The following is a 26412-nucleotide window of genomic DNA, read 5'->3' as shown; positions in this document are numbered from 1 at the left end:
TAAATGTATGCCCAGCTCTGGCACCAACCGTGCTCTGTTACTTTGGGAAAGTCACTTCACTTTCTGTGTCTCCCAGTTTTGTGAAGTACTTTGAGATTAAAGGAGTTAAGTATTGTGAATTCCACACACAGTCACGCTGCCTCTTCCATTGTTTGCATGTTGACCCTGACTCTCCTCTCTGCATACCCTACCACTGGGACATACCATTTCCTCTACTGCTAACATTTTAAAGAAATTATTGGTTGTAGAAACCAAAAGACCCTTTTGTTTGCACTTACTGCCCACCTCTGCATCTTACCCAAATACACAGAGAACATCTGAAATAAGACTTCCTACATCAGCTTTATTTAAAAACACGAGTAATGTTTTTCATGAACAGCCCAACTCATGGTGAACATGTATGATTCAGATTACATGTAAGACAATGCCTTAAATACAAACTAAATAGAAAAAGAAAGAATAAAATATTTACAGAAGTAATGGCATACATAAAATTCTGCCTTCGTAGACAGGACTTCTCATCCAGAGAAGGAAGTGAACAAAGCTGACAATGGAACGGAATATTCTGCTTAAACACAGGGAGATAACAAACAGCAGGGAAAAGATTTTTAGATCACAATCTCTCATACATATGTCTCTCTCTGAAAGTTGCTTCCATTTGTGCACAAGCAACCAGAAGTCTCATTGTGAAAAGTCCTTCAGCAGGATGGAGGGTTGTTGCTTTTCGGCTTCTTTGGGATGAAGCTTCCTGCGTGGTGTCCCTCCTAGAACTAACAGCAGTTTCTTCAGGAGTGGGCTTTTTAATTTAAAAATTGGTTTTGGTTCAAATCTTCCCTATAAGAACTAAGACATCACAGTGGATTATGAAATCATGTATCTGTTTTCTTTCAAAGACAAAATATTTACAATACAATTATATATATTTTTTAAAGCCTGCCAGCAGCAAAAGCCTTGCCTCACCTATATCCTCACAGCTCAAAGTCGGAAAGGACTAGCTTGTTGAACATTTAAGAAAATTAAAAAAAAGAAGTCAAAATGAACATAAGGTGACAGGATACTCAATACACCCCAATCTCAACCGTTCTCTCCATGTACACAGTTCAGACAAATGGACTGTCAAGCACAGAAGACTAGTTTTCCTAACATCCCAACCCCAGGTGTGTACTTCCTAAATGATTAGTTCAGGCGGGGGGGAAGAGGGGGGAGTTAGAGAGAAATGAGGGTGAGAAGAGAGAAAGGTATCCCACAGGACAGGGGAGGGCACAGAGTTTGCTCTGACCACTATAGAACACTTTTCTAAGACTTGCCTGACTTGACACGTGCTTCCTATTGGCTGAATTCCAGCATAGTGCTACATCAAATCAGACAAGCCTATACAGCGAACTGGGGTTCAAAGAAAGCTGAAAGTTTTTTCCCCATCAGTGCCAGCAGCTACTGCTTCTCAGCAGAAGAAAAGTCAGCAGAAGAGGGAAGAGATTCTTGGAAATGAGAGGCACTTTTAAGACCCATTTTCAATTTACTGATGTGCAGCAGACCACGAGGGGTTACACCACTTGCCCCAGGACCTTACTCAGTCAACAAAAAGTACCAACCTCCCAAGATTTAGTACAGTATGATTCAAAGGGAGGAAGGCAGTCTTCATGTACTGTGTAGCTGCTGTTTTCCATACTGATATTGTGTTGTCCCTGATAATTAAAAGGAAGTAAGGCTGGATGGACTAACCCAATCTCGCACCTTTGGCAGTATGTTTGGCCCACATTACTGTAGTAATTATCCTTCTCGCCCCACTTTTTCATTAATTTTCCCCAGAATGTTAAAACAAGAAGGTAAGGACAAATACAACTCAAGAGTTGCCATGGTAATTCCAGGCCATCCAAGAAAACAAAGCAAAAGAAAGCTTTGAAACACACTCACTGAGTTTTGCACACCTTGCTGAGAAAAACTTTTTTTTTTTTTTTTTAAAGCCTTCACAGCCTTAAATCAGTGGAAGAAGTTTACACCCCTAGGCTTTATAGATGGGCTCCAGGATCTTTCTGGCCTGAAACTGTGAAGTGTTTTGTCCTCACATATTCAAAATAGCTGCCTGTGGTAACAGGATGGGTACACAGGCTCTTAACTCTGACCTGCAGGGAAATTAACGACAATTGAGTGCAGATACTGCCAATTTCTACAAGTTCAAGTGTACTTGAAGACTTGTGGCAAAGCCTCATATAGAAGAAAAAGGTTTATCTTGGGTATCCAACAAAATAGAGTTTAAAATGTTTTTTGTTTTAAAAGGTAAGTATAAGTCTGGTTCAGCTGTCAATCATTTCAGATAGTTCAAGCAGGAGGTCATCCTCATCTTTCCCTGCATCCAGATCAATCTCTGCTTCCAGTTTGCCTCCAGAGATTTCCCAAATCAGCTTCTCAAAGTCATCTTCTACGGATAAGGGTGCTTTCCCAGCTGTGGTGGAGCTCAGTCTGCGGGTCTTTACTGCTGCTTGTGAAGAGGTTGGGCTTGACATCTCTGATTGAGCCACAGAGGCTGCTTGGCTTCCTATATGCAACTCAGGGCTTGGGAGAAGAGAGAGAGCAATTGAAAATATCTATTTTGCCAAACACCCTATATTACTGCAGTGTTACCCCCCACACCTCCAATCCTTTGGAACTGCTGTGTAATTAAGCAGTGGCTGTCTCTGAGTCCAATGTAATATTACAGGTACATTCTCAGTTTGGAGACCTAGACCCAACCATGAGTATTAAACCAATCTTTTTCCTAGATCCCCAAATGCTCTGCCTCCAAAGACAATACACTTACACTAATTTACTAAACTGATTATAAAAATGTGAACGATAAAACTTTGTGAACAGTTTGTTAAAACAGATATCAACTATTTACTCTTTCCATCACACATTTGGATGAATTTGGTGCTCCTGACAGTAAGAAGCTGACAGCAGTGGATTTTAGTCAGCCCTGATTCAGCCAGGTGCTGCATAAACTTGTCTCACCCAGCTCTGCGTTATTTTCTTCACCTAATATCCCTCTTCTCTTACAGAGCCTTCTGCTGAGACATGCATTTGGTCACAGAGAATGCCAGCTACTAGTTAGCATTTGAGGAGGAGCCAGCAGGAAAGTCTTCCCCTATCTTCATCCCACTCCAACACCACCCTCGCCTCTTTCAGGACCTCACAAGAATCCAGAAAGATGCTACTGAAAGTGATGCCAATTCACCAACATTAACAAAATCAGCTCAAATGTTTTAAAAGATAATCCAAAGGAGAGTCTGCTAAATAGTTAGAAAATTAAAGTAGGGTATGTTGCAGGGTTTAACGGGTATATTATAACATTGATGACCTCAAATCATCTTCCCAAATGTCAGGCAGACACTGTACTGAAGTTTCAAATTGAAACCCCAGTGACAAAAACCTTTTCTAACAGGAACAGAGGAGCAAGTTGCAGACGTTACCTGTCTCTGGATTTTGCTCTCTCCGGTACAGTGGCTGGACTAACTTCCGGCAGGGCTGGAACAGTAGTCTGGGAAAAAGCAAGGTGAAAGTTAAGGTACAAAAGTAAAATATTTCTCAGCAGATTTCTTTTCCTCCAGCATAATGCCCACCCCATCCTTGCACAGCCATATCATCCCTGAGCCCCAAGCCAAAACAATTCTGGGCCTTCCCAGACAAAGTGAGCATAAAACTCGATGCCTATCAAGGGCCTGAAATCTTCAGCAGTAGTTGACTAGCCACTCTGGAATGCACGTAAGTGGTACGTACTTCACTCCACTGAGAAGACATTTAACTAAGAACATTATAAAAGTGCTGTTACTCATTTAATAAAAGATGGAGGAAGATACATCAAAATCATACCATGGTATGGTAAGGAACTCAGATCTGGACAGAACTGCATAAGAGAGATAAGACATCCCTATATCTATCTTCGATCTGCTCTTAGGGGCAGGGTGAAACACTTCTGTTCGGGTTTCACCATAGACTGTCCAGCTTGTAAGCCAGTTTCCTTACCAAAGCTGCTTTTTTAGCTGGGAGCTCCTTCAAGTCACTGCTAGTGGTGCTCAGTGGTTTCACAGCAGCTATGGCAGAAGGATGACTTTCAGCCACCTTACGTTTCATGGCCTGCTTTGCAGGGGAGATGGTTTTCACGCCTGATGGCTTCACATTCACCTTGGGTTTGGCTGGAAAATAAAAGCAAAGGAACAGAAGCTGATTGGTTCCTAGGATTGATGCAGTGTTCCTCCGTAAAGCCAGCAACTATAGAGAAAATCTGGACAGCGTCAAGATCCTAAGCAACACCACCACTTTTCTAGGGTAACTTTACTGAAATACCAGTGTTCACAAATGAAAGCCATTTTCTAGTTAGTTTTTTGTTTTTTTAAAAAGTTTGGGAATTTTAGGGCTCTTGAAAAGGAAAGGGTTAACACGGATGAGAGCTGGGCAGAAACAGAACAGGCAAATTATGTATAGGCTTCCTCTCCCACTCACATCAAGGATCTGCACAACTTGTTACACTCCTGTGCCAATGCATCTAAATCCAGACTGGCAGTATCTCCTTTTATTATTCCATTCTTCTTCTGAATCAAGGTCTGGCCATTTTGCCAACTGAACAAAATATGCGTCATACTGTGCTGCACTTGTGAGGATGAGAAAAGTCTAATTATGACTACACTACAGAATGGGCACTGGTCATCTTTCCCTGAAAATACTGAGCAAAATAACTGAGTGATTTGGGGAACAGATTAAGTGATCCAGCCCCTAAAGTTACATCCCTGCTACAGAAAAGTTTTCAACTAGCAATAATCACACCTCAGATTAACTTTATTGGCTATGTGACATTCACCTTTAGCCTTTCGCTCCAGAGACTGAGCTGCATGTTTCACTGGTAGTACTGAACCATCTCTTCCTGGACTTTCCATCACTGCTTCCTCTGATTTCACAGTCAGTCTCTTTGTCAACCGATGAGTTGCTCCAGGTGTCACTGTGGACTCAAGACGTCCGGCCACTGGGCTCTTCTCTTCAGTCGTTTCTTCTCCAGGGGATGACATAGCAGATATTTCCTTCTGGAGCTTCTCCTTCTGCCGTGGCTTCAGCTGCCGCTTCTCCCTCAGTATTTCTTCAGAACTCTTCATCTGAACGGTAGAGTTGTTTGCACTCTCCTCTGAAGACTAGAGAAAATAAGAGGAACAAGATGGGACAAATCTAGGGAGACTCCATAACAAACACCTAATCAGTAATTCCTATGGAGAGAACTCTGAGCTCAGCACCCTCCTAATATCAGTCAGCTGCATTTTGGTAACCTACATCAAGGTTCACCAACACCCTCACCTTGCCCACAGAGGCTACAAATCCCAGCATGGGTTGCCCCTTCATCAAAGCAAAAGACTCTAGCTGCAATCTATTCCATTCTTAGTAGGAGCCCAAGGGAAACACCAGTTGCCAATCCTGCCCTCAACAGACAGATTACCTCTGATTACAAAGTCCTGGCTTTTGCTATTGCTATCAGGACTTCTTATTCATTGCTAAGTATAAATAGCAAGAAATTCAAAGCCATTTGGTCATTGCAATGTTGTCTTGAAATGCTACCACAGAAGACAGGACTCTAGATTAATCTCCAGAACTTAGATGCAGAAATGTACAGACATCCCCATTGCATTGGAGGTATGTGCCAAGTCATGCTGGTAAACAGAATGTGAATGTCACCCAAGGCACCTTCTGACACATAGTGTTTCCTAAATTCTCCAGGGACTCACCTCTGCAGCCTTGTCTGCTGGGCCAGTTCTGAGGGGCGGAACGCTCAACTCCACCAACTTCTTTTCTTCTCTTCCAGGAGCTTTAAAACATCCCAAACCCACACTGTTAATTCTAAGAGTTCAAACACCACAAATCTCCTGAATAGCATTTCACACTACTGATTTCCAACCTTTTGGGGGCAAACGAACCAGTTTAATAGACTAAGAATTTGGCTGCAGCTTGTGCTCTACAATCTTCCATTCAGTTGTACACATTGTAATCATGAGGTCTGGGTTGCGCTACACACCAGAGAACTTTTACTTGCAGCTGACCAAGCACTGTGATGACCCAAAGAGACTCCCATTTAATGTTACATCTGAAAGACACTTTCTACAGTGCGCATTAGGTATTGTGCACAGGGAATGAATGAATGGGGCTGTTGTCTGTAGGACCCCTGCCTTATTTGTTGTAGAGGTTGGAAAGCGTATAGTGAAAGAGGCAGAGGACTATAGGATGAAAAAGGATGGTCTCATGGTTAGGCAGTTGAATGCTGCCCTGGTAAACTAGATTCTATGCCTGCCTCTGCCACAGGGTTCCTGTGTGATGCTGGGCACCTCACTCAAACTAGTGTTACCAGCTGGCTACTAATTGTGTGTTCCCCATTTTCTGGATGCCCAACATGAGACACCTGTGGTTTAAGACACAAAAATGCTGAGCACTCAGACATCAATGGAATTGTGCTTTGAACATACAAAGTGCTCGTGCTCCAAAAAAAAGCAAGTCCTAGATATTTCAAGTTGGCCACCCAAAATTAGTGGACAATTTTGGCCTTAATCTCTCTCTGTGCCTCAGTTCCCCAGCTGTAAAAAAACCACAACACACACACACACACCCTCTCACAGGGGTGTTGTGAAGATGCATACATTAATGTTCATGAAACAGTGACTCCAATATTATTTTGAGAGGATAACACAAACTCCCAGGAGGGAATGAATTTTGTATTCAGTACAAAGTTTGAGGCCTGAGGCCACACATTCAATATTGCATTTTGTCCTCCACATTAAATAACTATACATTCACTGAATGAGGCAGGAGCCCCATAGACGACATAGCAAATGATATGCATGACAGTCTTTAATTACATATGTACAAAGCAGCAAGTAAGGTTGACATGGGCAACCTTGATTCTGGCACTTCCTAACTTTTGACTCTGACAGCCTTCTAGCTGTAATATGTAGTGGAGTGAGTGAATTCTGAGTAAGCTGAAAATACTAGCAAAGAAGGGGGAATCTGCTGCACTATAGGAATGGCCAAAGCATTTGTTACCTGTCAACTTTGTAATACGCAGTAATCTCCTCCCGGTCGGAGTAAGCTCAGGTTGCGGTGGCGTATTTAGGGTGTTCTCTCCACTCTGCTGCATCCTCATGGCTTTCTCCTGCTTGATCTCCTCCAATGTTTTAATGCGCACCTCCCCTATTGACATGGCTTTGCCTGTTGACTCCTCCAGCTGCCCTTTGCTGGCTATAGGCGGAGCTGCAGTGCCCTGCTTCTTGGGCTCACTCTCAGTCTTCGGCTTGGTAGGGCTTTCCTCCGCTTTTAGCTTTACCTCCACTTTTAGCTGCTCTTCCTCTCCCAGCGGCCTGTTTTTTTTCTCAGCCAGGACCTCAGAAAAGGTTTTAATTCGAATTGTTGCGGAGGGTCTCACCCTTGGATTAGGATCTTCTGTTCTACAAGTCTCTTCAGTCTTGGGTTTGGTTTGAGGTTCTCCCCGTCTCTGGCTGGCTTTCTCAAGACGGATTTCTTCTAGTGTTTTCACACGGATCTCACCTGCTGGTTTTGCAGCTCTCTCTGTCACCAAAAGAGGAAAAACCCAAAACATTTAAAGAAAAGACTGTGACCTGTGCATTGAAAAAAAAACCATAAGTAGCCATTTAGGGCCTCCCAAAAAACTGTGAATGTCGGTATGTCAAAGAGAAAAGAAACCAAATCATAATCTAAACTTGTGAATGTGGTTTAGGGAAGCATGTATATCAAATTGTAGGGCAGACTCTGATCCCTTTTCTGTAAACAATCTATTACTACTGTGATGACTGCAGCACAGAGGTAAATCTGCCCCATTCTACCACTACCTTGTACCTCCACTGGCATTTCCAATCCCACCTCTTGGTTTCCAATTTCTATTTCACTTGTCTCCAAGCAGGTTTTAAACTCTTCTGCTTATAAATAGGCGAGCAAAGCTTGCCGAGGCACAAGTGGAATCAAATTGGCTGTCGAGAGCCAGAACTCTCATGCTGGCAGATACAGGAGCTCTAATGGCTAAGGGTAGGGTAATGCGGATTGCTGAGCAATGCCAGGTCCAGGAAACAGGGGAGCATCAGCTTTAACACACAGCTGTTACCTGTCTCCGTGTTAGTGTGCTCAGCTGGCAATCCTAGCCTCTCCTTAAGAGACTTGGGGACTTGAACTGCAAGAACAAACACAAAGCAGTTAGGTGGGCTGCTCCTTTGTCTCTCACATAGTTCCAGGAAATTCAAAGTTACATTAGAGGCTTCATCTAATATACAAAGAACCAAAAGGGAACTACAAACTGAAGTCTGTATGTAACAAACCCAAAGATTTCTTAAGCAGTGGTACCTCTCTTTGGTGCTTTGTCAGTCTTCTCCAGAGATTCAAACTTCTTTCCCAGCCTTTCAGCAAGGCTACGCTTCAATGGAGGGCAACTTTCATCTGTAAAGCCAAACATGGTGGAAAGAAAGTCAACAGCTAATACTTGAACATATTAACAAGAGCATATACATAGGAGGACTTGAAGACAGAGGAGATGCCCAGAAGCTCTGCCCTCTTTACCTTTTGCAGAGTTTAATTTTTCTGTGTTTATTTTTCAGCTGCTAATATCTGTTATTTCTACTTCTAAGTTATAGTTCCCAAGTAGCACAATGGTTCTCAATGGAAGAAGCATTTTGAAACCCAAGTAACAGAAGATAAGGATGTCAGGAGGGTAAGAGGCTCTCTGAGAAACCCTCCCTTATGAAGCAACTGCCAAATCAAGGCAGGGACTCTCAGGGTTGAAAGTTCTAAAGCACGTCACAAACTTATAGGGGGTCTCATAATAAATTTTTGGTGGCCTCAGAGTGTGGCCACCAACTTTTGCTGGTGGGTGTTCTGTCAATTTTTCCTAAAACACTTAACTTTAGGAAAAACAAATAAATATGCACATATACATGTTCAAATCATTGTACTTCATTTATGTAGAGGTTTTTTGCAGACTCAATTAAAAATAATGTACAGTCGTCTCCATTCTTTATTGGACCTAAACAGAATAGAAACACAAATAAGGTGTTTTGCAGTGTCTTTTGTTGTTGTTGCTTTCGCTTTTTGGTTGCTTTTTAAAAAAGACTTGCTAGCTAGTAAGTCCTCTGCTGGAAAAAGATGTATTTGTATATGTGTCAATATCAGTTTCCACAGCAGACTTACTAGCTGGGGGGGGGGGGGCGGCGCCGGCGCTGTGAAAAGTGATATTAACAAACATACAAATATAAATTTTCACAGCAGACTTACTCAGCCAGTAAGCCCTGGACAAGAGGTGGGTAGGGAGACAGCAGGGACCAGGGGCAACGGAGGGGGGGGCAGGGGAGCCAGGAGTGATGTAGGGGGGTGGTGAGACAAGGGCTGGCACCTGCAGGCAGGATCCAGGGCTGGAGCCCAAAGCCCCAAGACTGGAGCCTGCCGCCAGCCACCTCAGGGCTGAAGCCCGAGCCTCATTGCCCCATGGAAGGTGGGGAACTCACACTGGCTGCCTGTTCCTCTGGCGTTTGTGGCTCCAGAGGGGGGCAGTGCCAAACTCCCGCTGATGGCCCTGGGGAAGGGATCACTGCTTTGCACCCCACCCCCACTGCCAGTCACTGCCAGGAGGCTGTGGTAGCAAGAAAAGCCCCAGGTGGCCGCATGCGACCACAGTGGCTGCATTTGAGAAACACTGTCCTACAGTATCTGAAATGCAGACATCTTTAAGGAGAAGGGCACCAGAACAATATATCTGCACAAGCCTGGGGGCAAATGCAATATATCTGCTTTGATGTTTTGGGGGCACCATATTTCTCTGGTAAAGCATACAAGAAGCCACAAGCTCAGGAATTACCAAATAGATGACTTGATGGCTTCTGACTTAAGTTAAAGAAGCAGAGTATGTAAACAGCTGAGTACCCACACTGCTTCTGAGTATACACATTGCATAGAGTCAAAAAATTATCCCCTTCTTGAGATATCTAACTATATCTAAATATCTAACTATAAACCTTACCCTAAAAGCTTTCTCCTCAAGTTTGGCTGTTCCTAGGGTTTTCCTGCAAATCCTCATCTATCCAAGTCCCTTGTTCCCCATTTTCCAAAGAGACACTCCTTCCCCTTTGCAGCCTGGTTGGGGTTAAGGACCCACCTGTCAGCATGAGTCACAGCAGCAATGACTCTGCAACCTTATGCAAGGCTGTAGAAACTGCTACCCCATTACAGACCAGCATTCAGATAATGGGAGAGTCTCATACATACTCATTTTTTCCTTAAACTAAATTCCTATAGCTTTATTTTGTTCTATAAAATATATTTTCGAACCACAATAACAGAGCTGCAAGGAACCTTATAGCTGTAATGGCAGATGGGTGTTGCAGATTTCAACTTAAGTGCAGTACCAGAGCTGTGCAGAGGAAGCTGACTTTAGCCAGCATTATTTCTCTAGCTTATGAGTTCTTACCTATGGAGGGTTTCCGTTTTCCCAGTCTCTCTGAGAGACTCAATCTAATCAGAGGCTCCTCACCTGGAAGAATGAAACAAAAGCATCTTTAATTTGGAAAAAGCAGTAGCCATATATAGATATAAGATTATCTTGCCAGTTTACACAAGTGATAGACTCCTATTGTAAATCATGAGCTTTTGCCTATTAGCGAGGAAACAAAAATGCAATAATATTGCATCATAAAACATTTTGAAAACGTACTAGGAAGTGTACTGTAATATACTTAGTAAAAATTGTAGTATGAGATCTCGCTTCAGCTTTCTGCTATGACTCTGATGACAAGTGTGCAAGTTACATACTGTGCTGATTAGGGAGGTTCTCCTACAGCAGAAGTATTCACAAAGTTAAGGTTTTACTCTTACAAGCAAGCAAAATGCCTCTTGAGACCACAACTTCCATGTTCGGTCTCTAGTCTACTAGACACCTTTGAAGATTTATTCCTTACTAGGATAAACAACTATCAAACAGCAACGAGTCTCTCTCTGGGAAAAAAATGGAACCTAGCATAGTCTTACTCCAGACTACCTCATGAACATACTTTCCTCCCACCCACACCTGCTAGCGCCCTCTCCAACGCCACAGAGATTCTCTGTAGTTGCTTCCTCTCATTAGTCTTCCAGTTTTCTCCTGTTTGCACCCATTCATTTCTCTCTCCTTTTGTTATTTGGTTCTGCAGCTATATCTTTGTGCAAACGCTTGTCCTGATCCTGTAAACACTTGAGCACATATGTAGCTCTACTCACACCAGCAGACCTGTTGGGAGTAAAGTCAAGCACATGTTCAAGTGTTTGCAGCATTATGGTCACATTTTGTAACACTGGCTTGTTATGGTTAGCTCGAGCACTTCTCCGTAACCCTTTAAAGGTGATATCCAGATGCTGAATGTCCTGATGCAAAAGTCAAAAATCTATATGCTTCTCTGAGTACCAGCACTGTCAGAGGTTTTCGATATATCCAGGGATTCTTCCTTCAGCAGAAAACCATGGGTTTCAAAGCTTTAAATAAAGTCTTCAAACACCTTTCGGCACTACAGTAGCAGATGAACACCATGTTGGCCAGAGAGAGCAAGGACATCTGGACCAACACTACAGTCTAAGGAGCTACTAAAATGGAACCAGGGGAGCAGGCAGCAGTTATCATTACCTTGCTTTGCAGACAAGGTTACAGTCCTGATCACCGTCCGTAGGTTTTCCTTTTCCGGACCAGGAATGGTCTGGGATTGGAGTGGATAAACAGAAACTCCAGAGGGGCCTTCTGATCACAGCAAACAAAAATATATTCAGTTAGCGGGGAAAAAAAGCCACTTCCTTACCACATCAGGAAAAATAGACAAGAGTTACTTTGTTCCTGGCAAACTGATTTTAAATCACTTCAACAAAAACATTATTTATATGCAAATGGAAATCAAGGCCCAGATCATGCAATTGAGGGTGTGTAAACACACCTTTAGAACAGATCTCCCACTCAATCAATTGCATATCTGGGCCACAAGAGAAGAGTAAATACAAAGGACTGCACAGAATAGTCCTAGCGAATGCTTGGCCAGCTATCCAGATGCTACAGGGGGGAAAAGATACATAAGGAACAACAGCATGAGAGTATATTCTTGTACCCATCTCATTTCGACTTTACTCCCTGCTTTAGAGGGTCTGACTAATACAAGAGAGCTTGTGCGATCTGGATTCTGCTTTTAACACCTGAACTATTTTTAAGCCATTTTTTCAAACAATACAGTCCTTCTCTGAAAGCAAATACAGATTATCTCAACAAAAAAAACCCTGTGTGTCATCCTGTGTATTTCCCATGCAGGAAAAACTGTTGTCTCTCTTGAGACAGGAGTGCCATTGAATTTGGAAGGGAGGGAGAGTAACTCACCACCTTGTTTTTGTGATTTTTCCTTCATTTTTTTGGACTTGATTTCTTCAAGTGTTTTTATTCCAAAATTCAAACTGTTATCTGAAAATGCAGAACTGTGAATGAACCCAAAACTTAAGAGCAATGGTGCATGTCTATGAATACAGACCAAGCTTCTCAACATTTACTGCTTTTTCCAAAAAATAAATTAAAAAAATAAATAAATCAGTATTAACAGACATGAAAGGGGAAAAAAACACCTAAGTTATTGGCCACAGAATTTGGGAGAGTTTAGTAGGTTGCTTGGTCTCACGAGAGAACAGAAGCTGCATTTTTAAGAATTACCAACATCTGCGCTATTAGGCACTTGGCCTACTTTTAAGGGTTTTTTTTTTTTTTTTTTTTTTTTAATAGTGGGGGGAAATCCAGGCTTTGAACTCCCCTTTGGTCTCCTGACACAGCTGTCACAGAGATGCTCACCTTCCAGAGCCATTCTGTGTTCCCATTCTCACTGTTCTTCCACAACATGCTGCTTTCTGAACTAGCTGCAGTACACTTCTTCAGCTGTCAGAAGATGCTACTGCATGACCATACAAATACCCACCTTCCCTACAGAACTTCCTTGGTGATGTCTGTTTAAGGAGTAAGAACCTCAAAACTACACCTGCATGGTAATTTAAAGATGTAGGGAGCGATCTTCCACCATCTTACACTAATGTAAACCAGGAATAACTCTACTGAAAATCAGTGGAGTTACCCAGTGTAACTAAGGTGCTCTAGCCTGATGACCTACATGCTAACGCATGGACCACACCATATGCTCCTAAAGCTAGCGAGATTTAATGTAAGCATTGATAACCAAGATGAATTTTTAAAAAGGTAACCTGAAAAGTCACACTATCATTTCCTGTTTCAATGCCTACTGCAATTGCTTAACATAAACCAAAAGCGTTTGAAAAAAGAATGAGATAAGCATTGACTGAGCTATCCTGTTTGTGACTGGGGAAGAGTGGCTGATACCCAAAAATCACCTTACTAAGAAGCTCAGCTGATAGCTAGAATTAAGGTTTTTGCCAGGCAAACCACAGGGGTGGTCATTTATTACATTTGACCAACACCTAACACAATGGGGTCTAAAAGCCAACCTGGCTGTGACCTTTAGGAGCTCCTGCAATAGAAACATGAAATACCTTGTTTTGCATTAGCACTGGCTTTCCGAGTAGAAATTATCCGCAATCCATTATGGGTTTCTGTAGCTGACTGCTGAACAGGTGTTTTAGTTTCATCTCCCTCTTCAGAAAGCTGATCTGAAAGGGACAAAATGTTAGCTCACACTCAATTAGCATCAGGAATTGGACAAGACTGTGTGCACTTTGGGGCAGGGAAAACCAGGAACCTTTTTGTTCTGGTTGCATACAGCAGCTGGCACAATGGAGTCATGGATCATGACTGGGGCTCCTAGGTGATAATGGTAATATAAATAACTAATAACTAAATCTTGAGCTTTCAGATATCAGACCATGGACTTACACAGCACATTTCATCTAAGGGGTGCAAAAGGGTAAGTACTCTCTTCATTATGCGAAAGTGGAGGTATTTGGAGGTTAAGGCCAAAATGGCCAGGGTTTTCGGGTGCTCAACTTAAGCACCCAACAGCTCCCTCTGACTTCAAACAGTGGCCACTTAAAAAAACGTTGGCCTAAGTGACTTGCCCAAGTATGGCCATGCCAGAGCTAAGATCTAGGTCTTATGACTCAGTTCCTAGCTCTTAATTGCTAGACAAAGCTAATTCCTGGATTGCCTAGAAGGGTGATGGTGCTTAAGGACGAAATTCCCTTCCTGTTTCCCTGTACAACAAGAGTTTAGAAAAGCTTTCCTCCAATATTCCAGGTATTGGCCATTGCACAGTGCAGAATGCTAGACTAGAACCACCACAGGACTAACCATGTAAACTGACGGTTGATTACTAGGCCCATAGCAAATGCATCAGTGCTGTATGTATTTATTTAAATATCGGAGATATAATATGCTTCAGAGGTAACATCTGCTCACCATCATCATCTTCATCATCATCTGCAGCATTGATTACGACTGGAGGATGAGTGGGGCTGGGAACGTTTTCAGAGTTTTCCACTTTCATCACCCCCCGCAGCTGGGGGGAGGGGTTGGACTGGACAGAGAGTTTATTCTGCTGCAGCGAGATCTGGGTCACCTTCACCTCCTCTTCTACAGACTCAGTCATACTTGGCAGCACAGCTAGAAGAACAGTAGAAACACCTGTAAATTGACTATTTAAAACCTTGAATCCAGCACTTCATTCATTTTCAAAACCATAATGCATATGAACTTCCAGACATGCTGAACTCTCCTTCACAATGAGAGAAGAGACTCTGCTCAGTATGAATATGCCAGGTGAGAGAGCATGGATGTCTGGCTATTATTTTTACAGCCCCACAAAGCTCTCTCTCGTTGCACCTACTGAAAGGCTGAGTGAGATGAGGGTAGCCTAAAACAGAAGGAAAATGTTAATAAAAGGGAGAGAAGCAGCTAAGCATAAAAAAATGGGGTGAAATCCCCATAGCTATTCATTTCAGCCTTGACTACAGCTGGAGGCCCATTTCTTGTGCTCAGGCTGGCTGGTACAAGTCACCTGTTGTACAGCACCGATGCTGCTATATAAGTAACAAATTTACTTCCTGTTTTGAAAATATGAAGACTTGTCTCACAAAGAAAAACTGACCAAGGTGAGGGATACTTCGACTCTTGGGCCAACAAGTTTTAATATCGACCTCAAGAGCCAGTATTTGTTTGTTAATGAAGCAAATAATGTAATATTTGATGCAGTGGTCTCAGAACTGATTTTTAAATAAATATTTTTGACATTTTAAGTCAGACTGGTGTTCCATTTGAAACCACCACAGATTTTAATTTCTATCATGAACAACTGAGCAGCCTTTGTTTTTCAACTACCAATAGCAGGAGCACTCGGAAATATCTGTGCAAATAAAAGTCCAGAAGTCGGCTCTACAAGGCTTCAGGGATCTGGGGAGAATTGCCGAAACAACTCACTTTTGCTTGGAGGTAGGAAGAGTCCATCGACATAGCGTCCCTTGTTGTGATGGAAAGCGCAGTTTAACTTCTTACAGCCAACTGGCTGGTTCTCCCAGTAGCAAGGGATCTCACTGCGTTTTTTCTTCAGACAGACAAAACAAAGACCCACATTAAAAAGTCACCTTGGAAAAGCTACAGAGTCATGCAGTTATCAGATGGTATCCAAGTGGCATAGAATGCTCCCAGAACAATCACAATGCAATATTATGACTTTGTTTCACAGGTCAAACATGTCACAAAGATAAAGTATTTTAACATACCATTAGGACATCGCCTCATAACTGAAACAAAAATCTGATCTAGTGGTCTGGGCACATATACAATCTTTACAAAAACTATGACAATGACAATTTCGCATCTGTCTGTCACTACACTTCCTCTTTCCTTTCTCCACTTTCCAGTCTATTATAGCCCCCGACAAAAACTATGTAGAAAACTGGAAAAGTCAGAGATGGAAAAGTCACATTAATCACATCTAGTTCATCTCCCAAAGCGCCAGTGCAGGATTATTCCCCAGTGCTAGGGCCACAACAATTTTAGGTAATAAAACCAATGTGACTACTGCCACTTCCACTGAAGAGACTATTCCAGTGTCTAGTCACAGCAAGGAGTTGTTTTTCTAACAAGCTTAAATTTTCTTAAATTCATCCCTTTACTTTAATCACTGGAGGCCAGTGTTGCTTACAGCAGGCAAAACTGATATGTAAAAGTGAACCCACTCTATGCTCTTTGCTTCCTATTGTAAATTATTGTTCCAATTCAAACCAAATTAGGAAGTGCCAAAGTAAACTGCTTGCACTGAGGAGCCTCCAATCAGATCCACTTGTATGATTCTAAATCAGTTCTCATCTTCTTGATGTTTGCATGTTCAGCACAAGCATCTGTGACAAGACTACCACAACAGTGAACCCCAGTAACACAAGTTTAATTTTAACCAGTTCACTGAGCACCAGATAAAAAGCACTGTCTGAAAACATACTTGCAAAATGAACACTTACATCAATCTCCATGTGCCTAAACCTGCAGATACTCCTGAAGCAGCGCCCTTCCTGCCAGAGTGTGCAGACAGTCTCGTTTCCCAGTGCAGCTTCACAATGACGGAAAGGACAACCGTCCCCCTGTGCCAATGGGACAAAAGCAAATAAGAGGTTGCAACCTGAAAAATCCAGGTACAAAGAGAGCTGTAAAAGTGGGACTTTCTGAACTGAAGGAAAAAAGCTCAGTGACTGAACTGATCCTAGTGTGAGGAAATGGAAAGGCAGATGAATCAAGAAGAAGAAACGGAGCAATGGATGAGAAGTGGATTCTCAGGGAGAAGGCAGAAATAATTAATTCTATGGAAACATTTTGAAAGGTCCTTCCTGACATTATTTTAAACCACTATCTTAACATCAGACAAACACTTTAGAGGTGGCTATGATGAAACAAGTCAGGATATATTGTGGATGGGATAGAAGAATGAGATAAATCAATAACCACTTAATAAAAGAAAAAACCACACACACATATACACACAAAAGTGTAATATCTACATCCCTATTCCCTATAGCCAACCTCAACCATCTTACTGTTGCATTTACACTTGATAGAATTCTGTTTACTGTATCATCCTTAAGAGCTATAGTTATCAGTGTTAATTTTAAATTGAGAAATATTTGCCACATTAAGAAATTCAAAAATTAGGCAGCAATCAACATGGGGTGGGCGAAGCACGATGCCTGCAGCTCTTGAAAAAATGTATGCCATTGCAAAAATAGACACTATTATTTTCCTGCTGCCACAAAAAAGGGCATATATGTTTCTGCATCTGTTCATTGGCCGTAGTCATGTCTGTAATTTCTGGAGCTTATTTATTTAACAATGAAACAGCATACAGAGCAGACAAAATATAATATGGATTTTTCCCCCATAGCTGGTTCATTGAGCCCAATAAGCAATAGTTAGCTCTAGAGAGAAGCAGAATGGTTTAGCTGCCTGAAGGAGTCAGGCGCTCTTGCGTTCCAATCCATCATTGACATTGACTCCCTCCACAGCTTGGGCAAGTTGCTTCAATTCCATGTCTTGATTTACCGATCTTTACAAAGAGTTAATACCAACATCACAAGTTATTCGTAAGGATTAGCAACCAACTGTTTGAAAAGTATTAATCGGTATTACTGCTTGATAAAAACAGGAGCAGGGGTAAAGATTAATGCTATCTCTATACAGATGATCTTGCATTATTCTACCTTGAAATTTATTCCTTTCCATAACAGATGGCTTGGTGTAACAAAACAAGACGGGTACACAGGATATGAAATCAGATACGACACTTCAGGATAGATTCTACTTTCAAATCTAACTATGAGACATATATTAAATTATTTGAGAAACTCAATTCATCTCAGTTTTCTTTTTTTAAATGTGTACTTAAAAATAACACACCTTGGTACACGTGGAATAGAAATAGAAGTAGCAATCATCTCCTTGTTTAGACATGCTGGACAGATTGTTAGAATAAACTCAAGTTATCAGGGCTATTGCTCCACACAGACTTCTTCCTCTCTTAGTGAAAACAGGCTTCACCCTTTCTTCTTCAGACGCGATCAGTGAAATCTTCTTTAAAAAGTAACCTTTGAGAAGGTGGTTTGAGGGGAATAAAAATAAATAAATCAGATCATCATCAAGTGACAAGTAACTTTCCCTCTTTCTTGCACCAATGCCATTTAATGAGTTTGAAGGGACAGTGTTAACTTGACTACCTTGAAACTGACCAGTTCCAAAAAAAATCCCAGTTCTGAAGTACTTTCAAGTCAAATGAGTTTTGTCTGTGATTTAAAATAAAATAATGATTTTTCTGTGTCTTTATTGACATTAAAAAGTTTTATTAGTATAGAACAAACCGTGCTCTATACAGAGTTACGTGCAGGATTGGGGGCCTACCTCTGAAGGAATTAATTGTGCCTGGGAAATATCTCTGGATGATCAACTATTGTTATAAGTCATATTCTTTAAAAATATATATAGTTTCAGTTATGAGCCCTCCCTTCCCACCCCCACACTATACCAAGGGGAAATTAGACATCTATAGATTAACATACCTGGATAACCTCGGCAAGAACGTTGGTCTTCAAAGACTTCCAATTAATTTCTCCTGTAGGCCGAACCAACACTCAATCCGTGAATTAATAATAAAGGGATAGAAAGAATTTTCTCCTCACATTGCCAAGGAAATCTCTCATCCACAATTCAGACACAGGCTGTGCTTTTAAACATCTTACAACTATTGGAGGAAGCAAGTCCATTTGAATACTCTCTGTCAGACTGGAGACAGCGAGGGTTAGTTAGCTCTTCAAAAAACAGTTCATTTAAAGATGAACTTGTGAGTCAAAGCGGCTGCAAAAATGAAGATCCATCTTCCACAGCCGGACAGTTTAAATTTTTTTTTTTTTTTTTTAATTTAAAACTCAATAAGTTCCAATTTCTGGTCTTCAAGATTTCTTCACCTATTAAGAAAACACAAAAACCTTCCCCCATCTTTATTACCTGTATAGCAAAAACATACTTGTATGTATAAACATACATATGTATATACATATATACAAATGTGTTTATACACACACCAATATATTCAAATGTGGTAATAAAAATGATATATTTGGGCTATTTGTCACTTAAAATGCACCATAAAGTGTCTCAATTTGGGGGAATGACAAAAATTGAGGAGTTATAAAAGTGTCACACAAATACACTTTCAAGCCAATGCTTTATAATATGGGCAAGTTTGGATCTGGCACAAATATACACACGTATGTACGTGCATACAGTATATCCATATTTATACGCTCAAAGTTTGCATAGTCTGATATCCATACTGTAAAGAACAACGTGTAGCTCTGATCAGATATTTAAAGTTGCAATCAAGTGCAGAAAGATAGCAGTTCTAAAATATAGCAAGCTGTAAGAAGCAGGGAAACGCTCAGTTTTGAAGCGGCACAGCTGCATGAGACACAATTTGGAAATATTTTTATTTTGACTTTTGGAAGCCAATTTTAATTTCTTTTATATTTTTCAAATACTACTGGTTTGTGACCATATACTGTTCCCTGGTATATATATCCACCATTATCCATCGCTGTGAGATGGCAAAGGTCTGAAAGGATGGCTTGGGTCCAATTCTTAGCAGCCAATGACTTTGACACCATAAGGAGCCTAAAGGTGTTTCCAGTTACCACAAACAGTTTAATTTCACTGTGAAATGAGACATTTCAGTTGATTTATTTTTACTGAATGCCATAAAACCTGCATTTTTGACCATTAGATCTAAACGTAAGAGATTCCAATTCCTGGGTCATTAAAAGTGCCGAGAGAGACAAGGTGAGTGAGGTAATGTCTTTTCTTGGACCAACTTCTGTTGGTGAGAGAATTTGGTCCAATAAAAGATATTACCTCACCCACTCTGTCTCTAATAACCTGGGACTGATATGGCTTCAATAACATTGCATACATTAAAAGCACTGAAACATTTCTGTGCTAATTCTCTTCCAATTCTACCTTAGAAGAAATTGAATGAAATAGTTCTTACAAATTAATAATAGACCTATTGTATTCTATTAAGATTAGACCTTTTATTCTTGCGCACTAGTGAATTTTTCCAGGATTTTTTTTTGGGGGGGCGGGGGGAGAGGGAAGGAGGAGAAAAGGGAGGGAGTTTCCCTAAATCTAAAATAGTGAGAGGAAAAGTTGGGTTCTTGTACTAGTTATCAGTTTTAAACTCTTGACAAGGGGAATTTTAAAAAGGTAAGAATCAATCTCTGTCCTTCCCTTAGTATCTAAATAATTAAATTACTCACTTTTGACTTTTGTTGCCTTTACAACTGGATTTTGTATCCCAGGTAACTTTTGTCTATCTGTATCTAACTACACTAATGTTCTCTCGGTGTGCAATTAACATATATCAGATACAGGGAAGTTGTGCCAAATTCACTTTCACTAATATCCTCCAGAATTCAATGCAATTTCAAAGTGTGAAATGCCTCCACATAAACCAAAACTTATTATTTGGCAAGTAACGGACAATGCCTCCTGGTCTGTCTGATAAGGTGTGCTATTTTTGATTATTTCTTTCAATGTATTTGCATATTACCTTCCATACTTCTGCACATACTTAGTACTTTGCACACAGTCCAGGGTTTGAATTAGCCTCACTGAAATTATACTACTAAGCAACTCAAGCCTCTCAGTTCTATACAAGCACTACAAATAAAAAATGGTAACACAGAAACTAGACTTAAATTTGTTTTTTTTAAATTAAACTTTAGGTAGAACAGCAATTTAAATACTACAGAAAATCAACTGAGTTAACCCCTTAAAGCTTAAAATAAATGAATAACTCTGGCGCACTCAGCAAGCTTGCATCAGAAACTGATTAAGAACTTCAAAGCCAATCAAATCCTGAAAATTACACTGGTGTTCACATTGAGATTGAGCTGTGGTTCACATTACAGTTTCATTTTGTACAGGATCTTAGTTATATCAAAACAATAAATAGAGACCAGTGAGAAGAAATAAAAAGCTGGGGTCACACACTTCACCCTCACTAAAGGAAGACAAGAATACAGTGAACATTTGCCCAGTTCATTTTAGAGCCCTGTCTTTCTCAACACTGAAAAAACTGTTAGTCACTCATCCATCTTTTCAGTTTGCCAGCCAGCATTAGTCCATAGCCTTTCAACAGTATGCTGGGATTATGGGGGAGAGAAGTCCAGAGAGGGAACATTTTTATATCTTAATAGGTGTCATAAGGGAGCACTATTCAGTTACTACTGCCAGCACCATGCTTATCAACGATAGATACCTACCTAGTGCTCTTTATGATTTTAAAGCATGAATCGATTTTGCTTTCTCTTTATTATTGACCTGTTTTTGTATTTTTAATTATTTTTAAAAAAGTTATTTTCATTAATATTTATATTAAAAAAAACCTACGTGGTGTTTATTAGGACACTCTGAACACAAGATCAGGAGCCAGGAACTCCCAAATTTTAATCCCACCTTTCTCACTAAGTCAGGCATCAGTTTCCTGGTCTACAGAATAGACATAATGCTTATTTACCTACTTCACAGGGGCATTTGGAGGATGTTGTAAAGTGCTCTTAAGATGGAAAGCACAAGAAGTGCTAGATATTAACAACCGTACAAGAACAGTACAGAGCAGCACAAATCCCAGCACTTCAAATGGTCCAGAGCGCAGAACAAACTGAAGCTACCAACTCTGGCTAACACATCTCATCCTCACTACTCTGAGTGATCTCATCCTCTGTGTCAAAGCCCAAGGCCAGAGAGGAATAGTCATAATTAATAGTTTTTAAGTTCATTTTAAGGAACATTAACTGTTCAATGTTGTCAAAACCTGGACTAGCACAGTGTTCTGAAACGAGGTGTTTGGCGGCACTGAAGACACATTCAGAGTGCAGACTACAGGGAGGGCAGCTGAGATACTGAATAGCTACTCGGGTTAATGCAGGCCATCTTCTCAGTTTTCCCTGCCAGTAAGTCAGGGGGTCATCTTTAACTGTTATCCCTGAAGGCTCATCTTGAAAGTACTCTTCTACTACTGCTGCAGCTGATGGGCACAACAGCCTCTTCTTGCCTATTAAAGCTGCACCACTCGAAGAAAAGCCACTGAAGGGATCTGAACCAGAATAATCTTCCTTAAGGTGAAGAGCAAAAGGATCGGTTCCTATAAGGGATGAATGGCCTGATACTTCTGTAGCTTCCAAGGAGCAACCCTCCACTGATGTGCACATATACTCAGATACTACTTCAATAAGGATCTGTTTATAGCTTATCAAGTCAGTACCTTGAGGAAGGAAATCTTCTAAATTGTCTTTAAAGCAGGGATCTAATAAAGTGGCCAAGACGTAATGCTCAGATCTGAGCATGGTGCTCAATCGGGAGTCAGTTTCGAGCCTCAGAGACAAGTCATCCACCAGCCCGAGAGCTACAGTGGCACCTTTGATTTGAAAGTCTTTTCGCATGTTCTGCAGAGTCAAAAGCAGGCGGCGAACTAATGGCAGCACCTGACTAAGACCTGCAGTGCACATGCTCACTTCCTGAGTGGCTTCTTCAAATGGCTCAAGGATGTCACACACGTGAGCCATCAGACACCACTGAAATGAGGTGAGGATGACCCCATCCACCCTCCCCACGTGGTGTTGCATGGAATAGTCATGCACTGCCTTCTGCTGCTCTAAAAGTCGCCTCAGCATATAAAAGGTGGAGGTCCACTGGGTGGCCACCTCCTGCTTCAAGTTGTGCTGCGGAAGATGGTTTGCATGCTGAAACTCCTGCAAAATTTGACGGGCCTTGATAGAATGATTAAAATGATGGCAAATCTCTCGAGCCGCTACTAACATGCTCCTCATGCTTTTGTGCTCACGGAGGAAGTCCTGAATTACTAAACTTAAACAATGCATAAAGCATGGCACTTGGGTAAAGTCTCCATCTCTCACTGCATGCACAACATTGGCAGTGTTGTCAGAAACTATGAAGCCAGGGGTGAGGGAATTGGGGGAAAGCCACACACCGATTTGGTAATTTAGTTCTTGTAAAATACTGGCTGCTGCATAATCTTTAGCAAAGCCAGTTACACAAAGAGCTGCCTGCTTCCTACAACTGGTAGTTTTGCTGGCACTGTGAGAGGAAGATAGCAGCATTTCAAAAGACACCCAATGTGCCATCACTGTCAGATAGTCTGTGGTTGGTTCATGGGTCCACATGTCAATGGTTAAGTGAATTTTTTTGCACTCAGCTTTCTCCAGAGCCATGAAAACTTTTTCTCTCACAACACTGTATAACCGGGGCACAGCCTTTGTGGAAAAGTAAGTTCTAGAGGGCAGCTGATAGCCTGGTGCCACTATCTTCATGAATCTCTGAAAAGCAGGGGTAGAAAAAAATGAGTACGGTTGCATATCCTCAATAATCAATTCTGTAATAGCCCTATTTATCTGCTGTGCAACCGGAATTTCATGGTATTTAATTTTCTTCTCAGTAGTGGATGTTTGAGAGTCTTGAGGAGTCCCAAAGTTGGGACTTATGACCTTTCTTTTACCAAGCACTGGCTTAGGAGATAAAGTTGGCCCATGGACACCCAGGCCTTGAGATGTTAAACTGTAACTGGCTGTAAGTTTATCCCTCCGAGACGAGAAATAGCTTGAAAAGCTTCTGCGACAGAGCAGTGACAAGTCCATCTCCCTAGGACCAATAGAAAAATCCTCTACTGTTTCCTCGTCTACACTGTTACCAATAGTGCCATTAGATTTGTTGGCCATGGCCCAGTGTATGGGATGCATGGCCTGCAGATGCCGTTGCAGCGTGGAGGTGCCAAGGTGAGTGCCTGGCCTGCCCCGACTGACACTCTTTTTACAGACATTACAAACAGCCCTGCAGGTATACTGAGGATCAATGTAGAAGAAGTTCCAGACGGCTGACGTCTTGGTCCTGGTTCCCGGCATCAGGACGCGTTTGACAGTATTGCTTTCAATGAGAAAACTCTCTCTGTCTTCTCCAGATACACCAGAAACGACTATTGCTGCGGCTGCACTGGCTGCAGTCGTTGCGCCTGTGGGACCCACATCTTTGGCAAATTTTTTTGAAAGCTCTGGTTTTCCTGGGTATAACTCATTAACCTGCAGTCCTTTCTTTCTTCTTTTTTTGTTGGAAAACTGGCCCAGTGCCTCTTCCACACTGTCACTGTGAAAGTGAACACTGGGACTATATTCCAAACTCCCGCTGCTGCTCAAACTGCTAAATCTGCTATCAGGGGAGATTGGTGACACAGGCATATTAAAGGCATATTCCTCCTCCCCTACACTGCTTCCACCAGTAGCACTTATTTTATTAGCCATGGCCCAATACACAGAATGCTTTGCTTGGAGATGCCGCTGAAGGGTCGATGTGCCAAGGTGGGTGCCTGGCTTGCCACGGCTGACACTTTTTTTACATAGGCTGCAGATGGCACGACAGGGGTACTGGGGATCAACATGGAAGAAGTTCCACACGATGGAAGTCTTTGCTCTCGTACCAGGCAAAAGAACCCGTTTTACTGTATTGCTCTCAATAAAGAAGCTCTCTCCATCTTGATCAGGAGCACCAGGCATGACTACTGCAGCTGCAGCACAGGCAGCTTCAACAGCACCTGCCGGTCCCAGATCTTTAACAAACTTTTTAGACAGCACCAATTTTTTATGGTGTGGCTTTCCCTTAGTCCGCAACCCCTTCTTTCCTTTATGTTTGGCAGGTTGCTCCACCCCTTCCGCCACCACCTTATCATCATCTTCAGTGTCAGAATGGGCACTGGGAATAAATTCCAGACTGCCGGCACTACTAAAGCTGCTGCATCTACTACTGGGGGAGACAGGGGAGACTGGCACACTGAAAGAATATGCACTCATTCTCTATCTCCAAAATTTATGCCAGAACTGGGAGTAATTTTACTACGGAATTATTGACAACTGATCTTGCCCACTTACGTGATCTTTTCTTGAGTGTCTGGAGTAGTCAACTTCCTCTTGAACCAGTTGCTTGAATGGGTGTTATTTTAAGAGGAAAAGGGACAGAAGGAAGTACCTCTACACCAACTTTTTCCTGAAATGCTCGGGTATCCAGCCACAAATTTAGCACCGTCTATTAAGCCTAATCAGTTGTATACACATCCAACTTAATTGCATGCCATGGTGGTAGTTCCAAGTTCCTTTGTTTCAAAATTAACTATTCCCAGGATATTTCATTTTTATAATCAAATAACACAGCAGTCTATTCTGAAAATAAGGTGCACAGCTCAATCCCCGAGTGCAATGTGCACTCGTGCACCCCAAAGCACCAGTTTTGGGAATGATTTTCTGACTCCACATACTGATAGGTATGATATGAGGAGCTATTTTCGTATTTTCATTCTCAATTAAAAATCAAAGCTGATGGGAAGGGTTTTGTTGTTTGGTTTTAGGCAGCCAAGGCCAATATCACCAACAATCTGATTTGTGTTTATTTTTTTTTAAACGAGCTAAAGAAGAATTTAAGTCAGCTACTGGGTGCATCCAGAGTTAGTCTAGATCCTGATTTCAATCCCTTTGGGGCACTGTGTGCAGCCTGCAAAATTATTAATTGACAGCAGGTTCCTTGTAAGTACCACCAGAAACAGGAAGCACAGTCTTTAAACTCTGAAGACCTTTTTGTTCTAAAGGGAGCCACCTACACTGGAATCTTCTCTTTGCTCCACTTAACATCTGGGGCTGAGCCAGGGACTCTCCTTTCCCAGGAGGCCACAGGGAGCTTGGGATTGGGAAGAGACAATGGGGCAAATATTCTTCACTCAAAACCCAACGTGCCCAAGGGAGGAGAGGGACAGTGCCCTGGCACTAACGGGGGGGCTGGCATGGGAGGGGAGAGGAGGAGGAACTCCCGCTGCAGCTTCCCTTGGCGCTGCCCCAGGAACCGGACCCAGGGATCCTTCAATCTCAGCCGGAAATGTGGGGGGGGGTCTCCCCTCCTCCCCCTCTTTCCCAGGGTGGGGGTGGATTTACCCCTGAATCGGAGCCCCCGCCCCGGCTCTCTAGGGCTGAGGGAGCGGCCAGGGGAGGGCCCCCGGGGCCGGCGGGGGGGGATGCGGCCTGGTCCCCACGGGTCGCTCCCGGGGGGGTGGGGAGCAGGAGGCCCGGCCTCGGCCCCGGGGGCTGGTGAGGAGCCGGCCCTGGGTCTATTAACGGCCTCTAGTTACCGGCGAGCGGGGACTTTACCGAACCCCAAGGAGCGGTCGCCTCCGTCGCGGCTGCTGGGTCCCCGCTCTCCACTGGCTCCTCTGTCTCCGGGCCGGGGCCAAAGCTCGGGCTACCCGCTGCCAGCCTCAAAGATGGCACCCAACACCAACATACGGGCACTCGACCCGCCCGCAACTAACA

The 26412-nt window shown here is 42.3% G+C and overlaps 1 protein-coding gene across 8 annotated transcripts; it reads right to left on the bottom strand.

Annotated features, from left to right (window-relative positions):
- Positions 1-1669: 1669 nt before the first annotated feature.
- ZC3H11A (zinc finger CCCH-type containing 11A) lies at positions 1670-26412 on the bottom strand. 8 transcript variants are annotated; one of them, XM_039534941.1, is made up of 18 exons: positions 26232-26411; positions 18556-18981; positions 17900-18087; positions 16474-16593; positions 15434-15557; positions 14417-14620; positions 13555-13671; positions 12389-12466; positions 11654-11764; positions 10469-10531; positions 8356-8448; positions 8120-8185; positions 7048-7569; positions 5742-5821; positions 4832-5156; positions 4000-4169; positions 3447-3514; positions 1670-2553 (listed from the first exon to the last, which is right to left on the bottom strand). In XM_039534941.1, exons 3-18 carry the CDS (start codon positions 17951-17953, stop codon positions 2295-2297), a joined length of 2454 nt encoding a protein of 817 aa, XP_039390875.1. In that variant the 5' UTR covers positions 17954-18087; positions 18556-18981; positions 26232-26411; the 3' UTR covers positions 1670-2294. The 8 variants fall into 8 exon arrangements, with proteins under 8 accessions (XP_039390875.1, XP_039390870.1, XP_039390871.1 ...); XM_039534936.1 differs by having other exon boundaries at positions 12386-12466; positions 26232-26410; XM_039534937.1 differs by having other exon boundaries at positions 12386-12466; positions 18556-18960; positions 26232-26410.

Source organism: Mauremys reevesii, linkage group 4, assembly GCF_016161935.1.
Source record: "Mauremys reevesii isolate NIE-2019 linkage group 4, ASM1616193v1, whole genome shotgun sequence".
NCBI lineage: Eukaryota > Metazoa > Chordata > Testudines > Geoemydidae > Mauremys > Mauremys reevesii.
Note: the sequence above shows the minus strand (reverse complement) of the source record. Positions and strands in the feature narration are given on the sequence as shown.

Excerpts from the sequence above, each read along its gene's own strand:
- ZC3H11A (XM_039534936.1), bottom strand. The coding sequence starts at position 17,953 with ATGTCTAAACAAGGAGATGATTGCTACTTCTATTTCTATTCCACGTGT. Across the intron at positions 15,558-16,473 it reads TTAGGCACATGGAGATTGAT|AAAAAACGCAGTGAGATCCC; the intron begins GTAAGTGTTCAT and ends GTCTGTCTGAAG. Across the intron at positions 2,554-3,446 it reads AGAGCAAAATCCAGAGACAG|CCCTGAGTTGCATATAGGAA; the intron begins GTAACGTCTGCA and ends TCTTCTCCCAAG.